Here is a 19614-nt window from a genome sequence, read left to right as displayed (position 1 = left end):
CATGCCCAGGCCTGTGCACCCGGGAACATCACCTCCCCTCCCGCCCAGGTTCACTCCTAGGCCTCTCTCAGCCGCCTATCAGCATGTCACCTCCTCCAGGCAGCCTGTGCTACTTCCCTTGGGCCGTCTGCCACCTCTGGGGGTAGGGGCCTCGTCTGGCTCATCCCAGCGTCTGCAGCGCCCAGCACGCGGCGGGCCTTGAGCAGGGTCACCGAGCGCGGGCCTAGGGAGAAGTGGACCAAGGGCATGAGGGAGGAGGGAAAGGAGGCGTCACCGGGAGGAGCGTGGGGCGGAGGCGGCAGCGGGAGGGGGCGCGCGCGCAGGCTGAGGCAGCCCAGGCCTGGGGCCGCGCGCCCAGCCTGAGCCCGCCCCGCCGCCGAGCGTCACGGAACCTGCTTGAAATGCAGCCGAGGAGCCGGGGCGGGCTGCAGCGGCAGCGGCGGCGGCGGCGGGGGCAGCGGCAGCCCCGGCGCCGCGGCAAGGACTCGGAGGGCTGAGGCGCGGCGGCGGCACGGGGTGCGCGGGGCGCGGCGGCCGGAGCCCGGGGCCCGCCATGGGCCGCCCCGAACGGGGCGCGCTCCGGCCGCTGGCGCTGCTGCTGCTGCTGCTGCAGCTTCAGCATCTCGAGGCGGCGGCGGATCCACTGCGCGGCGGCCAAGGTGCGTGCGGCCGGTCCCCGGCCCGGCTTTGCGCCGCGGGAGCGGCCAACAAAGCACGGCCCGGAGGCCGGGGGGCGGGTTGCGCCGGGGCCCCCGAGCCCGGGCCTGGCAGGGAAGCGCCCGGGTGGGATATGCTCCTCGGGACCCAGCTCTCCCTTAATTTGCCCAAGACCCCCGCCCCCGCGGCTCCCTGTGTGGTGGGCTCTGCCCTCCGGCACCTGCTCTTGGGGGATGGGCGCCGTGGGGGCCGGGCAGGCCGGGAACTTTGCTGGGGGTGATCACTGATGCTTTCGGGAGGGCTGTGTGATTCTCGCCGTTGGCGTTAATTTGACACACGCGCTCCGCGGCGGCGATGAGCGGAGCCGGGAGACTACCCCGCCTGACAATGCGTTTCCGGCGACCCCTGCGTGTGGCAGAGAAAGAGGGGCTGCGTGCGAGGCGGATGTGCCCGCAGCGCCCAGTGCGCGTGTCGCGGCGTGTTCAGGGGCTCCCTGTGGGCTGTGTCTGCGTGGATCTCTCACTGAGGGCCGTGTGTGCGGGTGAGTGTTCTGAATGGGGGGCATACCCAAGTGGTGGGACACCGACTGTGTGTGCCTGCCCCAGAGCAGCCCGTCATCCCAGGAACCCTTACCATCCTGCCCTCCTTCCTGATCGAGGGTGCCAGAGGCCTCCAGGTCGTTGGCTTCAGCATCGGGCCCTCTCCTTCACTCAGTAGACCCCTCCCCGCGGCCGGGATCGCTTGTTCCGGGGATCCGGCTCACGTCCCCTCTCCCCCGCACAGGGTCGGTCAAGGAGTGCGAAGAGGACCAGTTCCGGTGCCGGAACGAGCGCTGCATTCCCTCTGTGTGGAGATGCGACGAGGACGACGACTGCTCGGACAACAGCGACGAGGATGACTGCCGTGAGTGGCCGGCCGGGAAGGGAGGGAAAGGTGGGGGACGCCTTGCTCAGCGTCCACGTGGCTGCAGCCGCCACCGGGCCACCTGCCTGGACCTTTACTGCCGGAGCCTGCAGCCGGGAACCCTCCCGGGAGCTCCTTCCCTCCAGGCACTTAGGGACCCAGCGGGTTCTGGGCAGCCGGCAGGTCCTGATGGAGCCGGGGGCGAAGCCCGGCGCAGCAAGGCCCGGGAGGAGGGCACGCCACGCCCGGGTTGCTGGGCTGGAACTGTGGGGCGGCGACGCGACGGTCCCTGCAAGCGTCTAGCTTTCTGCGATCAGGCCCTCCGGGACTCTTGCCTAGGCCCCACGGAACGCGCGCGTGTCTCAAAGTTCCAGGCAACTCTGGGCCTAGCCTCACTCCTTTTCCTGCTGGGTTTTTGAATGAATGGGCTCCCCGGGGCCCCTGATTGGCTGTGCGAGGACCACCCCATAGGTCCCTGTGGCCGGAGCAGGCCAATCGTGGAACGGCCGGGTGTGCAGTTTTCTGGCGCCCTTGGCGTTGGGGCCCTGCCCTGGCCCCGCCTTGGCCACACCCCCGCGCCTCCCCTGGGTAGTAGGTGCAGGCGGGGCACTGGCGCCCGCTGCTTTTCTGCCTAGTCATGGTGAAGACCTTTCTTGTGCCACCCTGGTTGGCTGTCTGCTCTCTCCTGCCAGCCAGAGTGAGGCATGAGTCATGGGGCGGAGCAGGAAGGAGGGGGCCAGAAGGATGAGTTTGTTTCCTGGAAGGGGCGTGAGGATCCCAAGGCCGCGCGTGAACCCATGGTCACGTGCAGGTGGCCGGCCGCCTTTGCTGAGTGTGGTGTTTGTACACCCGGGCGCGACTGCTTTGGAAGCTGTTTCGTGAGGTGCATACGGTTTCTGATGTCTGTGGGACCTGAAGCGAGTTAGCAAGCAGTTGCCACAGTGGAAGGAGTATAGTTCCAGGAACAGATAAACAAGACTCTATAAAAACACAGACGCGGGCAGTCATTCATTCATCGTTACTGAGCACCTGCTGTATGCCAGGCACTGGGACACTTTGGAGAACAGGCCCACCCCGCAGGCCAGGGAGTGCAGGTTCTGTGGGAGGAGGGCAACAGGTGGACAGGCCCACAGCACCACGCAGTGGCAAGAAGGGTAGAGGGACCACCTGGACAGGCAATGTCTGTTGAGTTATAGTGTTTTTTTTCGGGGTTTGCCAGTCAGCCTCCAGGTTCATTCTTAGACCAACCCAGATTTGGCTGTGTGACATGGGCGCATCTTTCCCTCCTGTCTCAGTTTCCTCTCCTGACCACTTGGGCTAATGATTCCTGCCCTGGTTTTGAAGACCAGTTCTAGAAATGTAATTGAAAGTGATGCGACTAACATGTACCGACTGTTAGCTGTGTGCCAACCACTGTGGTAAGTGCTTATCTTATATAAACTCCTGTAACCTTCAGAGCAGTCCTATTTTATACACCAAAATAAACCAAAAAACACAAAACAAAAAAACCCCAAGGCACTGAGAGATCAACTTAGTTATTCCACAGCTGTTGAGCTGCTAAGTAGGAGCTTAAATTTAAGCACCTGACTCCAGAGTTCTTAGCCTAATTATGACCCTAACCATTTCCCAATGCTATTGAAATTCTGAAAATGCCTGAGCCAGGGTAAAATGTGATAGTGAGTCTCCTCGCCCGGAGTTGTTCTTCTGTGGTTCCCTTACAGTGGGAGTGCTGAGGATGAGACGGGGAAGTGGAAACTGTGCATTTCTGGGCTGGTTTTACCTTATCCCTGGCTCTGTATAACAACAGTTTTGTGGGGGGTGGCTGTGAAGAGCAGAAGTGTTTCTTGTCATCCCCCTTTGTAGATAAGGACTCTGGCTCAGAGAAGTTGAGTGATTTGCCTAAAGTGACACAGCTGAGAGTGACAGAACTTGGTCAGGGTGTCCACCTGCCTCCTAGCTCAGGGGCACTGTCTGCTCCGGTGGGAGCGTGGGGCAGAAGGACCCAGGAGGGTGATCCGGGTGCTTTTCATCTCCATCGAGGCTCTGGGCAAGATGGAGGAGTGAAGTAGCAGGTGGCTGGGTGACCCCAGATGGGACCAGGGCCAATCTGATGGCCACTCTGGGCTCCTGCTTTCATTCTGAGATGGATGGGGCGGAGTCACAGGCAGAGAGTTAGTGAACAAAAGCAACCGACGTTGAGGGCTTTGCTGTTGGTGTCAAGTATCCGTCCCCAACACTGGATTTTTCTGGGCTTGTTTCCTCATCTGCCAAATGGGGGGTAGCTGTTGCTCCACCGTCAGTTATACCCATAGAAAGTCTTCACATGGGGCTGCTGAAGAGAAGGGAATGGATGAGTGTTCACACCACCAAGGTCTTTAGAAAGGGACCCCTAGGGGCCAGAAAGAGAAATCTTGAAGAAAGGGGTGGGAGCTTTGGGTGGCTGTATGAGGCGGCGTGGTGTTGGAAAATGGTCTTTTGTCACCCCTTCCTTCCCCATCTGGGGAGTTCTCTCCATTCCGGGCCACCTGCCTGAGCTGCATTTCTTGGAACCATCCTCCCTGCCTTATGGACCACTCCAACCATTCCACCCTGTGAGAGGGCCTGAATCACCCCGTCTCTATACCTCTCGGCCTGCAAAATGGGGATTGCCATTTGTCAGTGAAGTCTCTGTGGGGCAAAATGAGTTCAAGCTCCCAAAGGGGCCAGAATGCAGACCATAAATTCTGAGAGCTGATGGAGGTTGGAGCGAGGGAGCTTGTATGTGGAAGAAGCCAAGGAAGGCTTTCTGGAGGAAGAGACAGCTAGGCAGGCCTTGAAAGATGGTAACTAATGCCATTCCCTCAGAGCTTACCATTTAAAAATAGGTGATGCAGTCTCCACATTATAGAGGAAGAACTGGGGTTCAGACAGGTGAAATGACTCCCCGCAAATTCACACAGCTCCTCAGGGTTGGAGCTGGAACTCAAACTAAGACCTTCTAAGTGCTGAAACTTACCCGCAGCGGATGGGACTTGGCCTTTTGGAGACACAGATAGAGCTGACGGGGATGGGGAAGGGAAAGGCTCATGGGGTTTCAGTTCCCAGCTCAAAGGGCCTTCAAAGTGGAGGAAGGGGCTGGAAGCCCAGGGGCGGCCCGGCCAGGGGAAGGGGTGGAGTTCCTGGCTGCACCTGGGTCACGTAGGCCAGCTGGCGCCTTGGCCTCAGTTTCCTGTTGCTGCTTAGTGTCTGGGAGCAGAGACAGGGGTTCTGGTCTCCAGCCAGCCCTTTGCCCCCGGAGCAGTAACAGCAACAACAATGAACACTTACTGAGCACTTGCTGTGGACCAGGAGTTGTGCTGAGATTCTACACGTATCACCTCGTGCACCTCAAGTCTATAAAATGGGGTGACTCTTGGAAGTACCCGCATCTTCCTCATTTTACAAAGGCACAGAGGGGTTAAGGTGTATGATTTTTAAGTGAAACTGAAACTGCTGGGGTGTGAATGCAGGCACCCAACTAATGGAACTTGTGCTGCATCAAGCACTAGCTGACGACCTCAGGCAAGTCCTCCCAGGCCTCTGTTTCCCCATCTTGAGGGGACATCAACCCCCCCACTCCACTTCCAGCTCTGGGAAGAACTCTGCGCTTCTCCGTGTGGATGGACTGCTTAGACAGGTGGAACGGTCGTATGCTCAGTTTCCTCTACCTGTTCAGGCTTCTTTAGGCTGCCCTGTTCTCCCAGCCCCCATCACCCCTCCGTTCCAGTTTTAATAAAGAGTGGCCGCAGCAAGGTCTCCCATGGCCGAGAGTTCATTAGCTGGCAAGGCCAGGCTGCAGGAGTGCTGAGGCCTGCTGGGAAGCAGCCTTGTAAATAATTAAAGCTCGGCCACAGCTCCCAGCTGGGGCTGCAAGCCCGCATCTGGTCTTCAGTGTGCCGCCTGGCCTAGGCCATTCTCTCACCCCTGACACGAGGCCCAGCTTCGTGTCCTTTTTTGGATGGAGTCATCTGACGGATCATGCTGCGCTCTCTGAACCTCGGTTTCCTCATCTGACCCACCAGCTCCACCATTCGGAGTCCTCCTGAAGCTCCCATGTACCCATAGGATAGGGTCAGCTTAGACTCCTCTGCATCTGGCCCTCTGTGACCAGCTTCCGCTGCCCACTGCCCTCCAGCCCCTTCCTGCTCTTCTTATGAACCTGTGACACCAAACTTCTGTCACATTCTGGCCCTCCTACTGCTTCTTACTGCTAGGACTTTGCACGTGCCATTCCATCTGTATGGAACACTTTCTGCGCCCTCACCTGGCTACCTTCTTTTTGTCATCTTAGAGTCATCAGTGCAGGTATCACCTCCTCCAGAAAGCCCTCCCTGCTACCCTCTTTCCCCAGGGCTGAGATACAGGAGTCGAAAGAGGGGACTTAGAGATGTGTGTTGGAATAACTCAATGTGGCCTTGAATCAGATACTCCTGGTTTTCTATCCCAACTGTGACTTCTGGCTGAATGGCCTTGGAGGTGATAATAGTCTCTCCCTCCCAGTGATGAGGATTAAGTGAGATAATGTGCCTGGTAAACAGTAGGTGTTCAATGAATGGCAGTGGGTCTGTCCGTTCCTGGAGGAGGAGTTTCACTGAGGTCTCTAGATACCTGTCTGCCAGGACCCCCTGGTTCTCCTGCCCACATTTGCTTAGCCCGAGATCCAAAGTCTCCCGCAGCTGAGGCGTGCCTCAGCCAGAGGGTTCCCCAGCCACAGTGGAGGTGGTCCCAAGGCCATTCGGCCCTGAGATGGACCTGGGAGTGGAGAAAGGTACCTAGGGAGGGCCTGGGGGAAGAAATGAATCAAACAGGCCTGGTTGGTCTCAGTGAATGAGTGGCCGGGGCCCTGGGTGGGGCAGAGGAAGGCTTCCCTCAGGCCGTATGCTTGTCCCAAGGCTGGTTTCCAGACCTGTCTGTGCCTGGGACGGGGAGGAAGCCCTACAGCCCCCATGGCTCCGCCCCGCAGGGCCTAAGCTTCTCCCTTCACTAGGGCCAGGTCAGTGTCTCCGCGGCTGGCCCCAGCAGGCCTTGGGAGTGTTTGCTGAAGACTCTCCCATGTGGCTTCCCAGGGGCTCTCCTGGGACGGAGTTCCCCTCTGGGAACCCCCTGGGCTTTCTCAGGCCTGCTGGGGGTTCTGAGTGCAATAGGCCTCAGGGCTGGTTGGCTTAGTCCTCTCGGTTGTCTGCAGGCAGCTGACTTGACAGTTTTCCCTCCTTGGGGAAATAGCAACAGCAGGTGAAACCAGAGAGATGCCCCCAGGGAGAGGGTGAGGAGTGAGAGGACCCAGAGGGCTGATGGAGCAGGAGGGTATAGGCTTATTTGTGCCACCCTTCAGGGCTGTTACCAAGTGGAAGTCTCCTGGCCCAGGGTCAGTGGTCAGACCCCCAGGCCACTGCCATCCCCATGAAGCCAGTCCTGGGCCTAGGGGAGGGTATGGGGCCCTGCTCTGGGGGCTGGGCAGCCAGGCCTCGGGGCCCTGGATCTCAGCAGCACTGGTAACACCTGCTCTGCAAATGCCCGCATGCCCAGATCACCCAGTCTTTGAAGGCCTGGTGGAGATGCCACCTCCCCCAGGTGGCCTTCCCTGACCTCTTGTCCTCTTGCTCCCTAGCCCCTGAGCTCCCACAACATGTCCCTGTTCTCCCCTCGGTCTCAGATCTGTCTTCTCCACATTGTCTGCTCTGCTAGCCTTGTGCTGAGCACGAGGGATTCCAAAATAAATAGCTCCCTTGAGGGAATTACTAATAACAGATACTGGCTACTTACCCCCATGCCTGGCACCATGTTGGACAACCTAAATTCATTAACGTTACTACTCACAACCCTGTGAGGGCTGTTTTCTTATTATTCCCATTTTAAAGATGATTGAAACTGAGGCTCAAAGAGAAGTGACTTGGCCAATGTCATGATGTTTGAGTGCTAGAGCCAGGATTTGGCCCAGGCCTGTCCACTCTGGAGCCTGGACTCTTCCTTAGCATCTTCCTCTCTGAGCTTTGTCTACCTGGTTGGGGTCAGAGGGCCTGGGGCTCAGAGGTCATGGAAGAAGAGGGTGAGGGGCTGCAGTGTCCAGTGATGCCTCCCTGTGCTACAGGTTTCTGTCTAGGAGGGACCGTCTTTTTCGGAGACCACATGGAGCCCCAACATAAGGCCCCCCTTGTCCAGCACCCCCCATGAGTGTGACCCTCCACAGTTTCCAAGGGCCTTCCTTGGCCATTGCCTGTGGGGTGGTGAGTACTGTTTCCATTGTACAGATAGGAAAACTGAGGACCCAGTGATATGTCTCTGATGCAGCTGACTTCAAGGAGTGTCGTTTCCAATATTACCATCCTTCCTCAGAAAAGGCCAAGAGCCCAAGTCATCCAAAATGTGGACTTTGGTTCTCTGACCCCCATGTAATTCGCTGACTCTAGGTCTCATACATACATAATTTTCTTCTGCTTGGATTGTCCTTCCCTGGCTTCTACCCATCCTTCAAAACCCAGCTCATTACCACGTCCATGAAGCCTTCCCTGTCTTCCTGGTGTGATCTAACCTCTCCTATGTCTGGATGCCCATGGCTTTGTGCACCCTTGTAATAGCTCATCGTAGGAGCTCGTGGTTGCTGGGAGTGTCTGTGGTGGGGGACCACAGGGCCTGGCCCAGAGCCGAGGCATTTGAGGGATGGTGTGTGCATGAATGAATGGACTGAGGAAATGTCACCCACTTTTGAGGGTGAGAAGCTGATATCGGTCAGATGTAGGGGACCCAGGGGCCTCTGAGAAGGCCCTGAGGGGTCCTTGAAGCTGGAGAAGGGAGCTGGGCTTCCTTTAGGGACCACAGTCAGGCCCCCTCTTGTGAGCTGGGTCACCTGAAGCCCCGAGGGCACCAGTGACATCCACAGTCACACAGGGCCTGGGCACGCAGGCCTCTCAGTGCTCACCCTGCAAACTTGGGAGCTTCCCAGCCCCAGGCTTCAGAAGGTGAAACCGAGGCCCTGGTGGCTGGACGTCAGCTCCAGGTGTCAGCGGGGACCCATTCTCAGAACAAGGGTGTCCTCCGTTCCTGGGTGGGACTGAGTCAGAACAGTACGCTCCCAACTCCCACCTGCTGCCACCCCTCCCGCCCTTTCCTTTCCCTGCTGGACCAGGGAGCAAGGTGTTCTCAGGCTGTAGGCGGGCACTGGCTCCTGCACACAGAAAGGGACCGCAGGTGCACACTGCCCCTGGCTGCGGCCTGCTGCCCGCCCCCAGATCGCTGGGAACTCGTCTAAAATAAAATTGTTAACTATAGTAAGAGTTCATGAGCATGCTCACTGCTGGGGGCTTTCTCATGCAAGACCTCCCTCAGCCGGTGCCTGGAAGCATCATCACTGCACTTCACAGGGAAAGAGCCGAGGCTCTGAGAGGTGAAGTCACTTGCCCCAGGCAGGTCAGCGGGTCAGCGGCAGGACTGGGCCATGCCTGTCCGGCTGCATTGTGACACAGGTGAAAGGAAGAGATACACGTTCACACATCCCAGTCACAGCTGCAGTGGGAGTGGCCTGGGGTGTGCTGCGACCGCCCTTCCTGTCTAGGTAACCCAGGCATCGGTCCTTGCCAGCCCCTGCCAGTGGGGGTACCGGCTCCCTCCTGAGCAGCTCTGGCCCCTGGGTGCCCCCAAGCATGAGCGCGGCCCCAGGTGGCAGTTTTGATCATCAGTCGTGCTCACCATGGCTCCTCTTACAAGCCGGTGTATGTCACAGGCCCTAGGAATAGCCCCTCGGCTGGAGTGGCTCAGGAGCGGGCCCTGCCTGTGAGCTCCCCCATCCCCCTGCACCTGGTTTGACCTCCCTGACCCTGGCAGGGCCCAGGCCAGGTGCCCACAAGCCGGCTGCTTTGGGGGCGAGGAACCCAGCTTATTATCAGGCCCCTTGGAACACCCTCTAGTGACTAGGAGAGTCACCCAGAGAGGCAGGGCCATGGGGCTCCTAGATCCACACAGTTCCCATGACCCCTCACGGCCTCCATGCACCTGCCCCTTGGATATGGCAGCCCAAAGCCTCTCTGAGGTCTGCCAGTCTGGGAGTACACGGGAATGGTCAACGTGACCACCGCCCTCCCTTGGTCACTGGCTTTGAGATGCTACAGGGGACTTTACCCCAGCCGCTCCGGAGACTATTTCAGTTTCCGGCCCTCTCAGCCTATTCGAAACACAATATGGCCTTTTCCAGTTTGTGCCTCACAGCTGCTCTGGGAGGAAGGTGGTGCAGGAGTTCATTATCGCCCCCATTTTCCTGATGAGGAAAGTGAGCCTCAGCAAGGGCGTGGGGCTCGCCTGGGGCCACACAGCCTGTTACTGGTAGTGCTGAAGCTGAAACTCACTTCAATTGATTTCCTTTATTTTTCCAACGGAAGTAAGTTTTTCTGATTATATAAAGGTAATTTCATACTTGTAATTTAAGGAAAAGAAAACACACAGACAATTCAGAAAAGGGAAAAGAGGAAGGTAGGAGTCCCCCTTGGTTATACCACCGTGGGAGCTGCCTGTCCTCCCAGAGGTGTTCTTGCATTCTCTGCATGCGAGCTGGTGTGCATGAACATGTGTGTTTCTGGGGGTTTTTTTGTTTGTTTTTTGAGTGTTTTTGCAAAACGAGCGTGTGTTATGCCAGTTGTTTTCTCCCCACATCATGCACATCTTTCAGTGTCAGTAACAGTAGATACGTATTATCGTTTTAAAGGGCTAGATAGTAGTCCACTGCATGAATCTTCCCTAATTTAATGACACAGTCTCCTATTGAGAGACATGTGTTTAGTTGGTTATATATATATATATATATATTTTTTTTTTTTTTTTTTTTTTTTTCCTGTTCTACACAGTGCTGGGGTGAATATCAGTACTACACCTTTGTGCAGTTGTCTGGTTCTTCCCTTAAGAGAAAGTCCTAGGAAAAGCATGGCTGAGCATGTGCGTTTTCATCCTCACCTTGTCGCTCTCCCTCAAGGAGATGTTTTCCTGTCTCACAACACCCCCTGGCTCCCCATGGCCCTTCCCAGCCAGGCTGGCGGCCCGCAGGACCTCCCTCTTCCTTGAGCACAGGGCCACCTCACCCTGGCCCCGTGGGGCAGACAAAGTAGCCAGATCCAGGCCTCACAAAACAAAGCAAAGAGAAGGGACAACTGTGTTCTGGCCCCAAGGACTCCCCACCCCCACCAAAGAAAACAGAAGGGAGTATAACTGGTCTTCATTTTTCTCAAGATATTTGTAGAATCTGTCTCCTCCACAGCTTTATAAAAGTTGTTCTGCCCCTGCCCCTAACTTGCTGTGTGACCCTGCGTGAGGGGCTCTCCCTCTCTGAACTTCATCTCCCCTTTACCCATTGGTCCTTGCTCCACCTGCACTGGAACCAGCACTCTGAGCAGATTTCTTCTCCCTGGAGCTGGGCTCAGGACCAGTCCTGGCCTGGGGGAGGGGGACCTGTGGCCCTCGAGCTCCTTAATGCCTGGTGAGGGTTGGTAGGAGTGTACCTGGCTTTGTGGGTGGATTCCAGGCAGGCAGATGGAGGGTAGCTGGGCTTTTTAGGGTCCACTTCCAGAACTCAGCCTTAAGACCCAGGTTCCTTGGGCCACTTTCCCTTTTGTCTTCTTCCTGTGCCCGTGACTGCATTGGATGCAGTGGAGTGATGGAGAAAAATGGAGTCAGGCCACCAGCCCTGTGACCCACTAGCCAGGGTCCCTGGTATGGGTCTTATGTTCTGAGCTTTAGATCCCTGGTCTCTGAAATGGGGGTGATGAGCCCACCTCTCAGAGGTGTGCAGGCTGATGTAAAGTGTTCTGCCCAGACCTGGCCCTGAAGTGAGCATCCCCTTTCCCCTTCCCGAGCCCGCGATCCCCGCCAAGTAGAAGCGACCGTCAACAGCTTTCCTCCTCCTCCTCCAAGGACATAACAAGAGGGCAGTTGCTGAAATAGCAGCAGGAGAGATGTAGGTCAGCTGGCCAGTTGGGAGGACTCGGCTGCCTGGGAGAACAGCAGCTTCTCGGGCTGGGAGGGACCGTAGGAATCATCTCATCCGCTGCCATCTGCACCGGGGGCCCCAGGGTGGCTGCTTCCTGGGTGGCCTAGGGGAGCTGGTTAAGCAGAGAGAACCAAGGAGAGCTGGTTAACCATCCGGGCCTGGCATAGTTAGTTATCTAGGAGGGGGCCTTGGTTCACCAGTGGGTCCAGTTTAACATCATAGAGTTGGCAGCTGATGAGAGGCAGGAAGGGCCCGTCGGCCCAGGTTAAGCTGCTGGTATGAATAGCTGGAGGCCAAGGGTGGGCTTTCCTGGTGGCGTGAATCCAGGGATATTCACGCCAGTGCTCCTCCCGCCCGCCCTCCCTCTCCACTTCCTGGACCCCGAGCTGCCATCTGCTGCCCCCATCACCCTCAGAGCCGCACTCGGCCATGTGCACCGGCACACGTGCGTGTGCATGGAGTGTGCGTGCGCAGAGAGTGGGTGTGCACCAGGAGGGAGGTGACTGTTCTGGACGCACAGAGGCTGCAGGGACAAGGTGACGCTTTTCCTCCCATGCTGGCCAAGGCCGCCCAGCCAAGGCAAAGCCAAAGCCCCCCACTGGGCTGTTTGTGGCAGGGAATTATTTGTAGCTGGAGAGGTGCCAGCAGTCTCTGTTCCCAGCCTGCCCCCTGCCATGGCAGCCTCTCCCCTCCAAGCCTCAGCCTATAGCCCGCTGTCTGCACCCACCCACGCCCCACCCAGAGGGCTGAGGTTGATATAAATGCCATGGCCCAGAGACCAGGCCCACCTCGGCTCCACCCTTGCTCCTACCTTACCTAATGGCCATCAGCAGGTCTCTGCCCCTCTTGGGTCTCTGCTCATTGGGAGCAGGGCATCTCCAGGCCCCTCTCAGCCCCAATTCTCTGGGATTCTTTTGTTTTCCCCTGAGAACCACGGAGTTCGCAGGAGCTCCGCCATGGCCAGGACCCAGACGTGGCGGTCCAAGGAGCTGCCCCCCGTTGCCTGAGGCCCAGAAGGCCCAGAGCAGGGAGCAAGGGCTGTGAAATCCAACCCATCACACAGGGGGTGTGGCTAAACCGTATTTGCAAAGCCGGAACCAACTGTTTATTAGCAGCACCTATATCCACTCGGGGGTTTCCTCCTGTTTATTTTTTTGCTGAGTCTGACCAGGCCAATTCTTTAATACCTGTAGCCCCAGGCTTTAAATATGCTGCGTATGTAATGCTCTCATGTCTCCCCCTCTTTTCGTCCCCCATCTGCACAACTGCCTGCTTCTTGGAGGTGCATGGACAAGGCAAACACATGGCCTCCCAGTGTCAGCTAGACTGGGGTTTCCACTGCAGTCCTTCCACGTCCTAGTTGGAGGCCTGGGACAAGTCGCTCGAATCTGAACCCCAGACTCCTGCTCTGTGCACGCGGTTAATGAGCAATTACTGGTCTGAGTACAGTATCTGAAGCCTCATTGGGTCTCACAGAGCCAGTCGGTTCTTCCTACACCGGGAACTGGGCCATACCAGGACACAGAGGTCTGCCAGCCGTGTGGTTGGAGCCCCTGTTCTCTCTGCCACCCCTTCTCCCAGACCCCTCGCCCTCCCTCTCCCTGGCCTTTGGCCTCTCCCACACTTGCAAATGCTGCACTGAGTTCTCCCCCTGGAAGCAGAGGCCTGAGCCCTTGTCGCTGTTGATCCGTTACGAGCGAGTCCCCCCAGGCTCTCACCCTCACCACACCAGGAGCCAGGTAGCCTCACCTTGTCGCTGACTTGCTGAGGGACTTGGGCAAGTCTCTGCTCCTCCCTGGGCCTCAGTTTTCCCACCTGTGAGGATTGGATCAGAAGTTTGAGTCACTTTGGACAGCTTTTGAAATTCAGATTCCCTGACCCCTGTCTAGGTCTGACTCCAAACCTCTGCTTGTTGTGCGGCCAGGTGGGAGCCATAGACATGGGGGTGGGAAGCCCCCCAGGTCCCCTACGTCTGACTGCTTCTGCATTGCCTCATCCATGAGCGACTCCACTGTGACTCAGATAACAGCAGGGCCTCTAACCAGGCTGCCTGGGATCGAGTCCATCCTTCACCACTTCCTAGCTGTGGGACCCTAGGCAAGTTACTTCACCTCTCTGAGCACTTGTCTCCTCTCTAAAATGGAGCCATCAACACCTAACCCTCTAGGTGGTTGGACGATTATATGAGTTTGTTTAGGAAAAGCACCAAGAATAGTGTCTGGACGTGATCAGTGCTCCATTCAAGATTTGCTCCACTTATTTTGACCTCTTTTTCTGAACCTCCATCTCCCATTTGTCCTTTAGGAATCCCCTCCCATGCCAGGCTGCTGCACTGCTGGGTGGGCTGGGAGGGGCCAGGGAGTGCCCCCAGAAGTCACCTTTGTCCCTGCTTCTTCCCCCGCGGCCCCAGGCCATAACTTACTGTCCTAATTTAATTAGGAAGAGTCCTTCCAGGGACCTCATTAGGAAATGAGCCCAGAGCCTTGGGGACCTCCAGGAGGGGTGGGGTGCAGGAGGAGGTTGCATTGTGTCTGATCCTGCCCAGCCCTTGGCCCCGTGCCCCAAATGTGCCCAGGAAGATAAGGGAGCCCAGCCCCTTAGACCTGTGACACGGAGTGTGGGCAGCCAGGGCCTCCGTCCTCTGCCCCCTGCCCAGCTTTGGCCTCACGCCCCTGGATGGGGGTGGGGAAGATTGAGAGATGAGGTTTCTCTTGTTCTGCTCCACCTGCCCCTGGTGCCCGCTGCCTCTGGCCTGGCACAGAGCAAGCCTTGGTGAATGTGTGTTGAGTGAATGAATGAGTGAGCTGTGGCTCTTGGGGCTGGAACAGCGTCTTTTTTTTTTTTTTTTTAATTAATTTATTTATTTATTTATTTTTATTTTTGGCTGTGTTGGGTCTTCGTTTCTGTGCGAGGGCTTTCTCTAGTTGCGGCGAGCGGGGGCCGCTCTTCATCGCGGTGCGCGGGCCTCTCGCTATCGCGGCCCCTCCCGTTGCGGAGCACAGGCTCCAGACGCGCAGGCTCAGCAGTTGTGGCTCACGGGCCCAGCTGCTCCGCGGCATGTGGGATCCTCCCAGACCAGGGCTCGAACCCGTGTCCCCTGCATTGGCAGGCAGACTCCCAACCACTGCGCCACCAGGGAAGCCCTGGAGCAGCATCTTCATTTGGCCAAAGCAGGCTCCCCCCCTCCCCCACCCCAATGCAGGAATCCCCTCAGCAGCCCCAGGGGCTGGAGTTGGGGAGGGGGGGGGATTGTCTGCTTGAATACCTTCAGGGACAGGGAGCTCACTAAGCAACCTGATAGCTTTTTCTGTGCCTGGATAGCCCTTCCTGTTACAAAATCTGTCTTCCTTTCAATCTCAAATCTGTCTCCTGTGACGCTCCTGCCCTACCCAGGTCCCAGCTCTGTTTCTGGGACCTCTGCTCACAAACACGGCCCCCTACCTTCACTCCAAGCCTGCTCAGTGTCCCTTCCTGGCCTGTGATAGCTGACATGCTGTGTGGCCTCGGGTAAGGCCTATCCCCTCTCTGGCCACTGCTTCTTGGGGCCTGGTGGGCTGCACACTCTGGGCTCTATAAATACTGGCTGCTTTCTGTAACCGTGACCTACCTCCCAAGGAAGTGGGGGGCTGAAGACAGATGTGCCATGGCCAGCAGTAAAGGTGACACCTCTGCAGACAGCTTGTCTCCGGGTCAGCAAGGTGGCAGTGCCCAGACCCTGCGATGACCTGTGGCCGGGCACATGGGCACTGGGGGCTGTGCATGGACCTCTTCTGCCCTGAGGCCAGTCCACAGCATGGACACTGCCCTGGCCTTGGTTAGGAACCTGGGAGTCATCACAGCCCCCGTCTCCCTTACCTTTAACGGCCACCAAGGCCTGATCCTCCCCTCCTACTTGCTGGTCCAGGCCCTTTCCCCATCCCACTTCAGCCTCCCCGGACCACGGCAGCAGCACCAACCTCGTCTCCGTTCCCTCCCTCCCGTCCATTCTCCGCTCTGCCGCCGAGGGCTCAAACACGCGGAGCTTTGTCCTGCCCTTGCTCAGCGTCCTACAGGGACGTCCCCCACTCACAGGATAGTCTGCTTGCTAACATTCAGGGACCTTCAACGCCCAAACACATACCTGGCATCTCTCCTGCTGCAGACCTCACCATCCACTTGTCCCCCCAAACCCCATGGCTCTGTGCTCCAGCCACACCCCACCTGTGTTTGATGTCACAGGGGCATCATCACACTCTCACATGTGGGTCCCTCTGCCTGGAAGGCCCTTCCTCTGCTTGTCCAGCCCCACTTTGCTTCAAGAGTCTCCATTTCCAGGCAGCCTTCACACCCCAGCTGAGTCAGGGCCTCCTCTGGGCTCCCCCGTCCCTGTGTTTCCTTCCATCTCCATCCTTGCCACTCTGCATCACGATGGTCCGATTAAGAGTCTGTGGTTCACACCAGACCACGGGCCTCAGGAGGATGGGGCAGGGGGACCTGGCTAGGGCCTGCGGAGAAGCAGGGAAGGGAGGAGAGCGGCTTTGGCTTTTCACATGCCCAGCGCCCCTCCCACCCCAGGCTGTGTTTCTGCTCCTCGTGCTGCACCCTCCCGCGCCACGTGCCCGCTCGCACGTGGTGTTTCTGTGAGCCTCCGAGAAGTGCCTGGTGTGGACTGGAGCCTTCGAGTCTGAGCTCCAGCATCCACTGCAGGCCTACTCTGTGCCAGTGCCCTGCTGGGACCTGCGGAGGATCTGCAGATGGAAAAGCAGGCCTTGGCCGCCCAACTCAATATGTGACCTTGGGCAGTTGGCTTCTCTGAACCTCAAGCTTCCTTGGCAGTGAAAGGGGTGGAGGACACATGTCTCCTTCCCCTTTTCCTTGGGCACATCTGTGCTCCAGTTGGGGGCAGACGTGGCTTCACAGGACCCTGAGACGGCAGCTAGACCAGAACTTCCTCCCCGCTGGGGCCTGTGGGGCCTTGGGCCAAGCTTCGCCGGGGTGAAGGGGGAAAGGGGTCATGCTCTCTGTTTGGTGCAAAGACCTACCCCCATGTTTGCCCGCACTTTGGCATTACCAAGCGCCTGCTCCCACGCAGGGTGCCCGGCTTGGAACCGTCCCCGTTTTAAAATGAAAAATCTCATGTCCAATGGGACACTTGGCCCGCCGGCCTGCACCCTGCCCACCCCCGTCGCTGCTCCCCTGGCTCTGCAACAGGTCTTCCCCCGTTACCTGTGGGTTCTGCTGCCAGTTGGACAGGGCTCACTCTAAAAAAAGGAAAAGGCTGATTTCTTCCCCACGTTTTGGGAGAATTCAAGGAGACATAGACCCCCTTGGAAGGTCTGGAGGAGCCAGGGCTGAGCATCCCGGTTGGGGTGCTGGTGTGGACGTGGCCAGGAGGCCTGGCCTTTGTTCTGACCCTGCCTCTGACACAGCTAGCTGTGTGACAGCTCCCTCTGGGCCTCAGTTTCCCCAGCTCTGCCCTGCTCACCTCACATCAATACAGTGAGGATCATTACCTCGACAGCCCTGCCTTTGCGTTCCTGCTGCCCTTTATATTCTTCAAGGCATTTTTCTGTCTGTTCATGTCCCATTCTGGCCTCGCTACTCCCAGGAGGAGGGCAGCACTAGGATCTTTATTCCCACATCAGACAGGAAGAAGCTGGGGACACAGGCCGTTTGCCTTGTACAAGGTTCTGTGGTTTACAGAGCCCTTTCCGTGTATTGCCTCTGGGCTCCTGGTATCCCTTGGGAGGTGGGCTCAGCAGGATTTGCTGTACCAGTTGTACAGATGGGGACACTGAGCCCACAGTCGCACAGGATTTCGACTCCTTAATGGTTTGGGAGAACGTAAAGGAGGAAGACTTTTGGGTGGGTGGCCGTGCTGTGGCCGTGGTGTGTGGTGATTACCAGTAGGTGGGGGTCACTGGCTGGCTGGTCCTCTTCCCCTCCCCACTCCCAACTTTGTCAATGGCTTCATCAGTAGGAGACAGATGCAAGGGAAAGGAAGACACAGAGAGGAGTGGGGAGAGAGAGGACGTGGGGTGTGGGGGAGAGCACTGGGGAGGTAGGGGGGAGGGGTGGGGTCCAAGCAGCATCGCTACTTCCTCTTGTGGTTCTCACAGTCTGTCTGCACCGATTCCTGACAGATGGAGGGAAGGGGAGAGCTGGTGCCAAGAGGCTGTCACCGCAGGCGGGCAGAGCTGGGGGAGGGTGCTTTGTGGCTAGTGTTTGTACGGGGAGGGGGCAGCAGCTGGTGGTCTGGCTGCTGGGCCTCCTTGGAGCCTGCTCCCCGGGAACTGTGGTTGGCAGGGTTGTAGATGCTGGGGGGGGCAGGAAAGTGGGCAAGGGGTGAGCCTGCCACCTGCCTGGGACTGGCCGTGCCCTCGCCCCTGTCCAGGCAGACAGCCACCTGTCTCTCCTCTGCTCCCTGCTGCCAGCAGGGCCCTCCCTCCAAGGACACCTCCTAACCCCCCGACTGGGTTTCGGGGTGGGTGGGGGCTCTGGAGGCTGATGCTGAGCTGTGGTCAAGGTGGACCAGGGCAAGGACAGCACAGGCACCAGGAGGCCGTCGGGATCACAGGGCCACGAGGGGCTCAGAGCAGGTGGGGCCTGACCTCATGTCTGCAGGGCCAGAGCGCATTCACTGAGCTGCCCCGGGTGTTCCCCAAGCCCCCTTCATGCCAAAGGGCCTCTTGCTTTTTCTCCAGCCTCTGACACGTGTACAGGGGTGGGCAGCCCTGGCCCGGGGTCAGTTTGGCAACTTCAGTAGCTCTTGCTTTTTTAGATCGTGGGTTTCTCCAGGCAGGGTTGTGTCTCATGCTTTCTTTCCCAACTCCTGTTGGCCAACACAGTACCCAGCACAGCGGAGGGGCCCAGTGAATGCTTGTTGAATGAATGGATGGATCTCTTGCTTGCACACCTCCTGGGATGGAGACCTCACTTCTTTATAAGGCAGTTCTTTTTATTTCCAAAAACAGAGTTCTTTCTGATTCTGTCCTGAGAGGCCCTGTGGGTCCCAGGCCTGTCACAGGGGCTGTACAGAGCCCCCTGGCTAATCCTGCTGCCTTGGAGCCGCCCTGTAGAGACCAGAGAACCCCCGAGCCCACCCGGCTCCTCAGGGGCACCTGACAGGGCCGGTCTCCACTAACCTCCGGGGGGTGGGGGGTCAGTAATCATAGCCATCGTTTATTGAGCTGCCACTCAGTGCCAGGTGGTACCTCACTCAACCCTCAGGTCAGCCCGATAAGTGGACAGACTGTCCACTCCCTCCTCCCTACGCTGTTCCCAGACACATCCTTGACACCAAGACTCCAACTGGGTGTCCCTCAGGTGAGCCCTGGGGACCTGGGGCCCAGAGCCCCTCCTGTTCCCCTGGTTGTGCTCCAGGGGGAGCCCCAGGACCTTAACATGGCCTGTCCTGTTCGGTGATCTAAGGTGTGCAGGGTGATGGCTGGGGGCCCGAGGTGTTGGGATGGGTAGGTGGGAGCTTGGCCTCCTTCCTGCTGCTCCTTAAAGTTGGTTCTGGTCAGAGGTGTCCTCCACATTAATATTAATAATGGCAATCATTAATGATAAATTATGGTGTTCCCGCCCCATGCCAGGGCTGCGCTGGGTGCCCTGGGGGAAAGCCGAGGGGAGTAGAAGGGGGGACCAATCCTGAGAGCAGTGGGTGTACCTTCCACTGCATTTTTCTCTTCCCCAGAGCCTGACACAGGCTGGGCCCTCGGGGGGCAACTTAATAAAGTCTTAGTGGTTGAAAAACAGATACCTCTCTGATGGGACACCTACTGCCCAAGGGCCTGCTTCTCCCCTTCCTCCATCATTCACAGATTGATTCCACTAACATTACTGCCAGGCCCCGTGCCCACCCCAGCATGGCCCCCACTGCCTGACCTCACCCCTTGCCTTGGCTCTTGAGATCCTTCCAGGGGCTCTCAGTGAGCGTCATGGGTGACTGTGGTCCCCTCACCCCCCTGACTGTGTGACCTTGGGCAAATTAGCTCCCCGCTGAGTGCCTTGGTTTCCTCATCTGTACAATGGGGCTATGGTAGTTTCTTCCTCGAAGGACTATGAGGAGGATTAAATGAGATGGA

At 57.9% G+C, this 19614-nt stretch overlaps 1 protein-coding gene across 13 annotated transcripts in view; it reads left to right on the top strand.

Moving 5' to 3' along the window:
* The first annotated feature begins 527 nt into the window (after positions 1 to 527).
* The window catches only part of LRP8 (LDL receptor related protein 8), a 78132-nt gene continuing 59045 nt past the window's right edge, over positions 528 to 19614 (top strand). For all 13 annotated transcript variants that reach the window (XM_068539915.1, XM_068539912.1, XM_068539911.1 and 10 more), the window contains exons 1-2: positions 528 to 659; positions 1441 to 1560. In XM_068539915.1, the coding sequence (XP_068396016.1) occupies positions 554 to 659; positions 1441 to 1560 (226 nt within the window). In that variant the 5' untranslated portion in view covers positions 528 to 553. The remainder of the gene's footprint in view (positions 660 to 1440; positions 1561 to 19614) is intronic.

The sequence above is a fragment of the Eschrichtius robustus genome, chromosome 3 (assembly GCF_028021215.1).
Source record: "Eschrichtius robustus isolate mEscRob2 chromosome 3, mEscRob2.pri, whole genome shotgun sequence".
NCBI classification, from domain to species: domain Eukaryota; kingdom Metazoa; phylum Chordata; class Mammalia; order Artiodactyla; family Eschrichtiidae; genus Eschrichtius; species Eschrichtius robustus.
The sequence above is the reverse complement of the archived record's forward strand: the minus strand, read 5'-3'. Positions and strand labels throughout refer to the sequence as shown.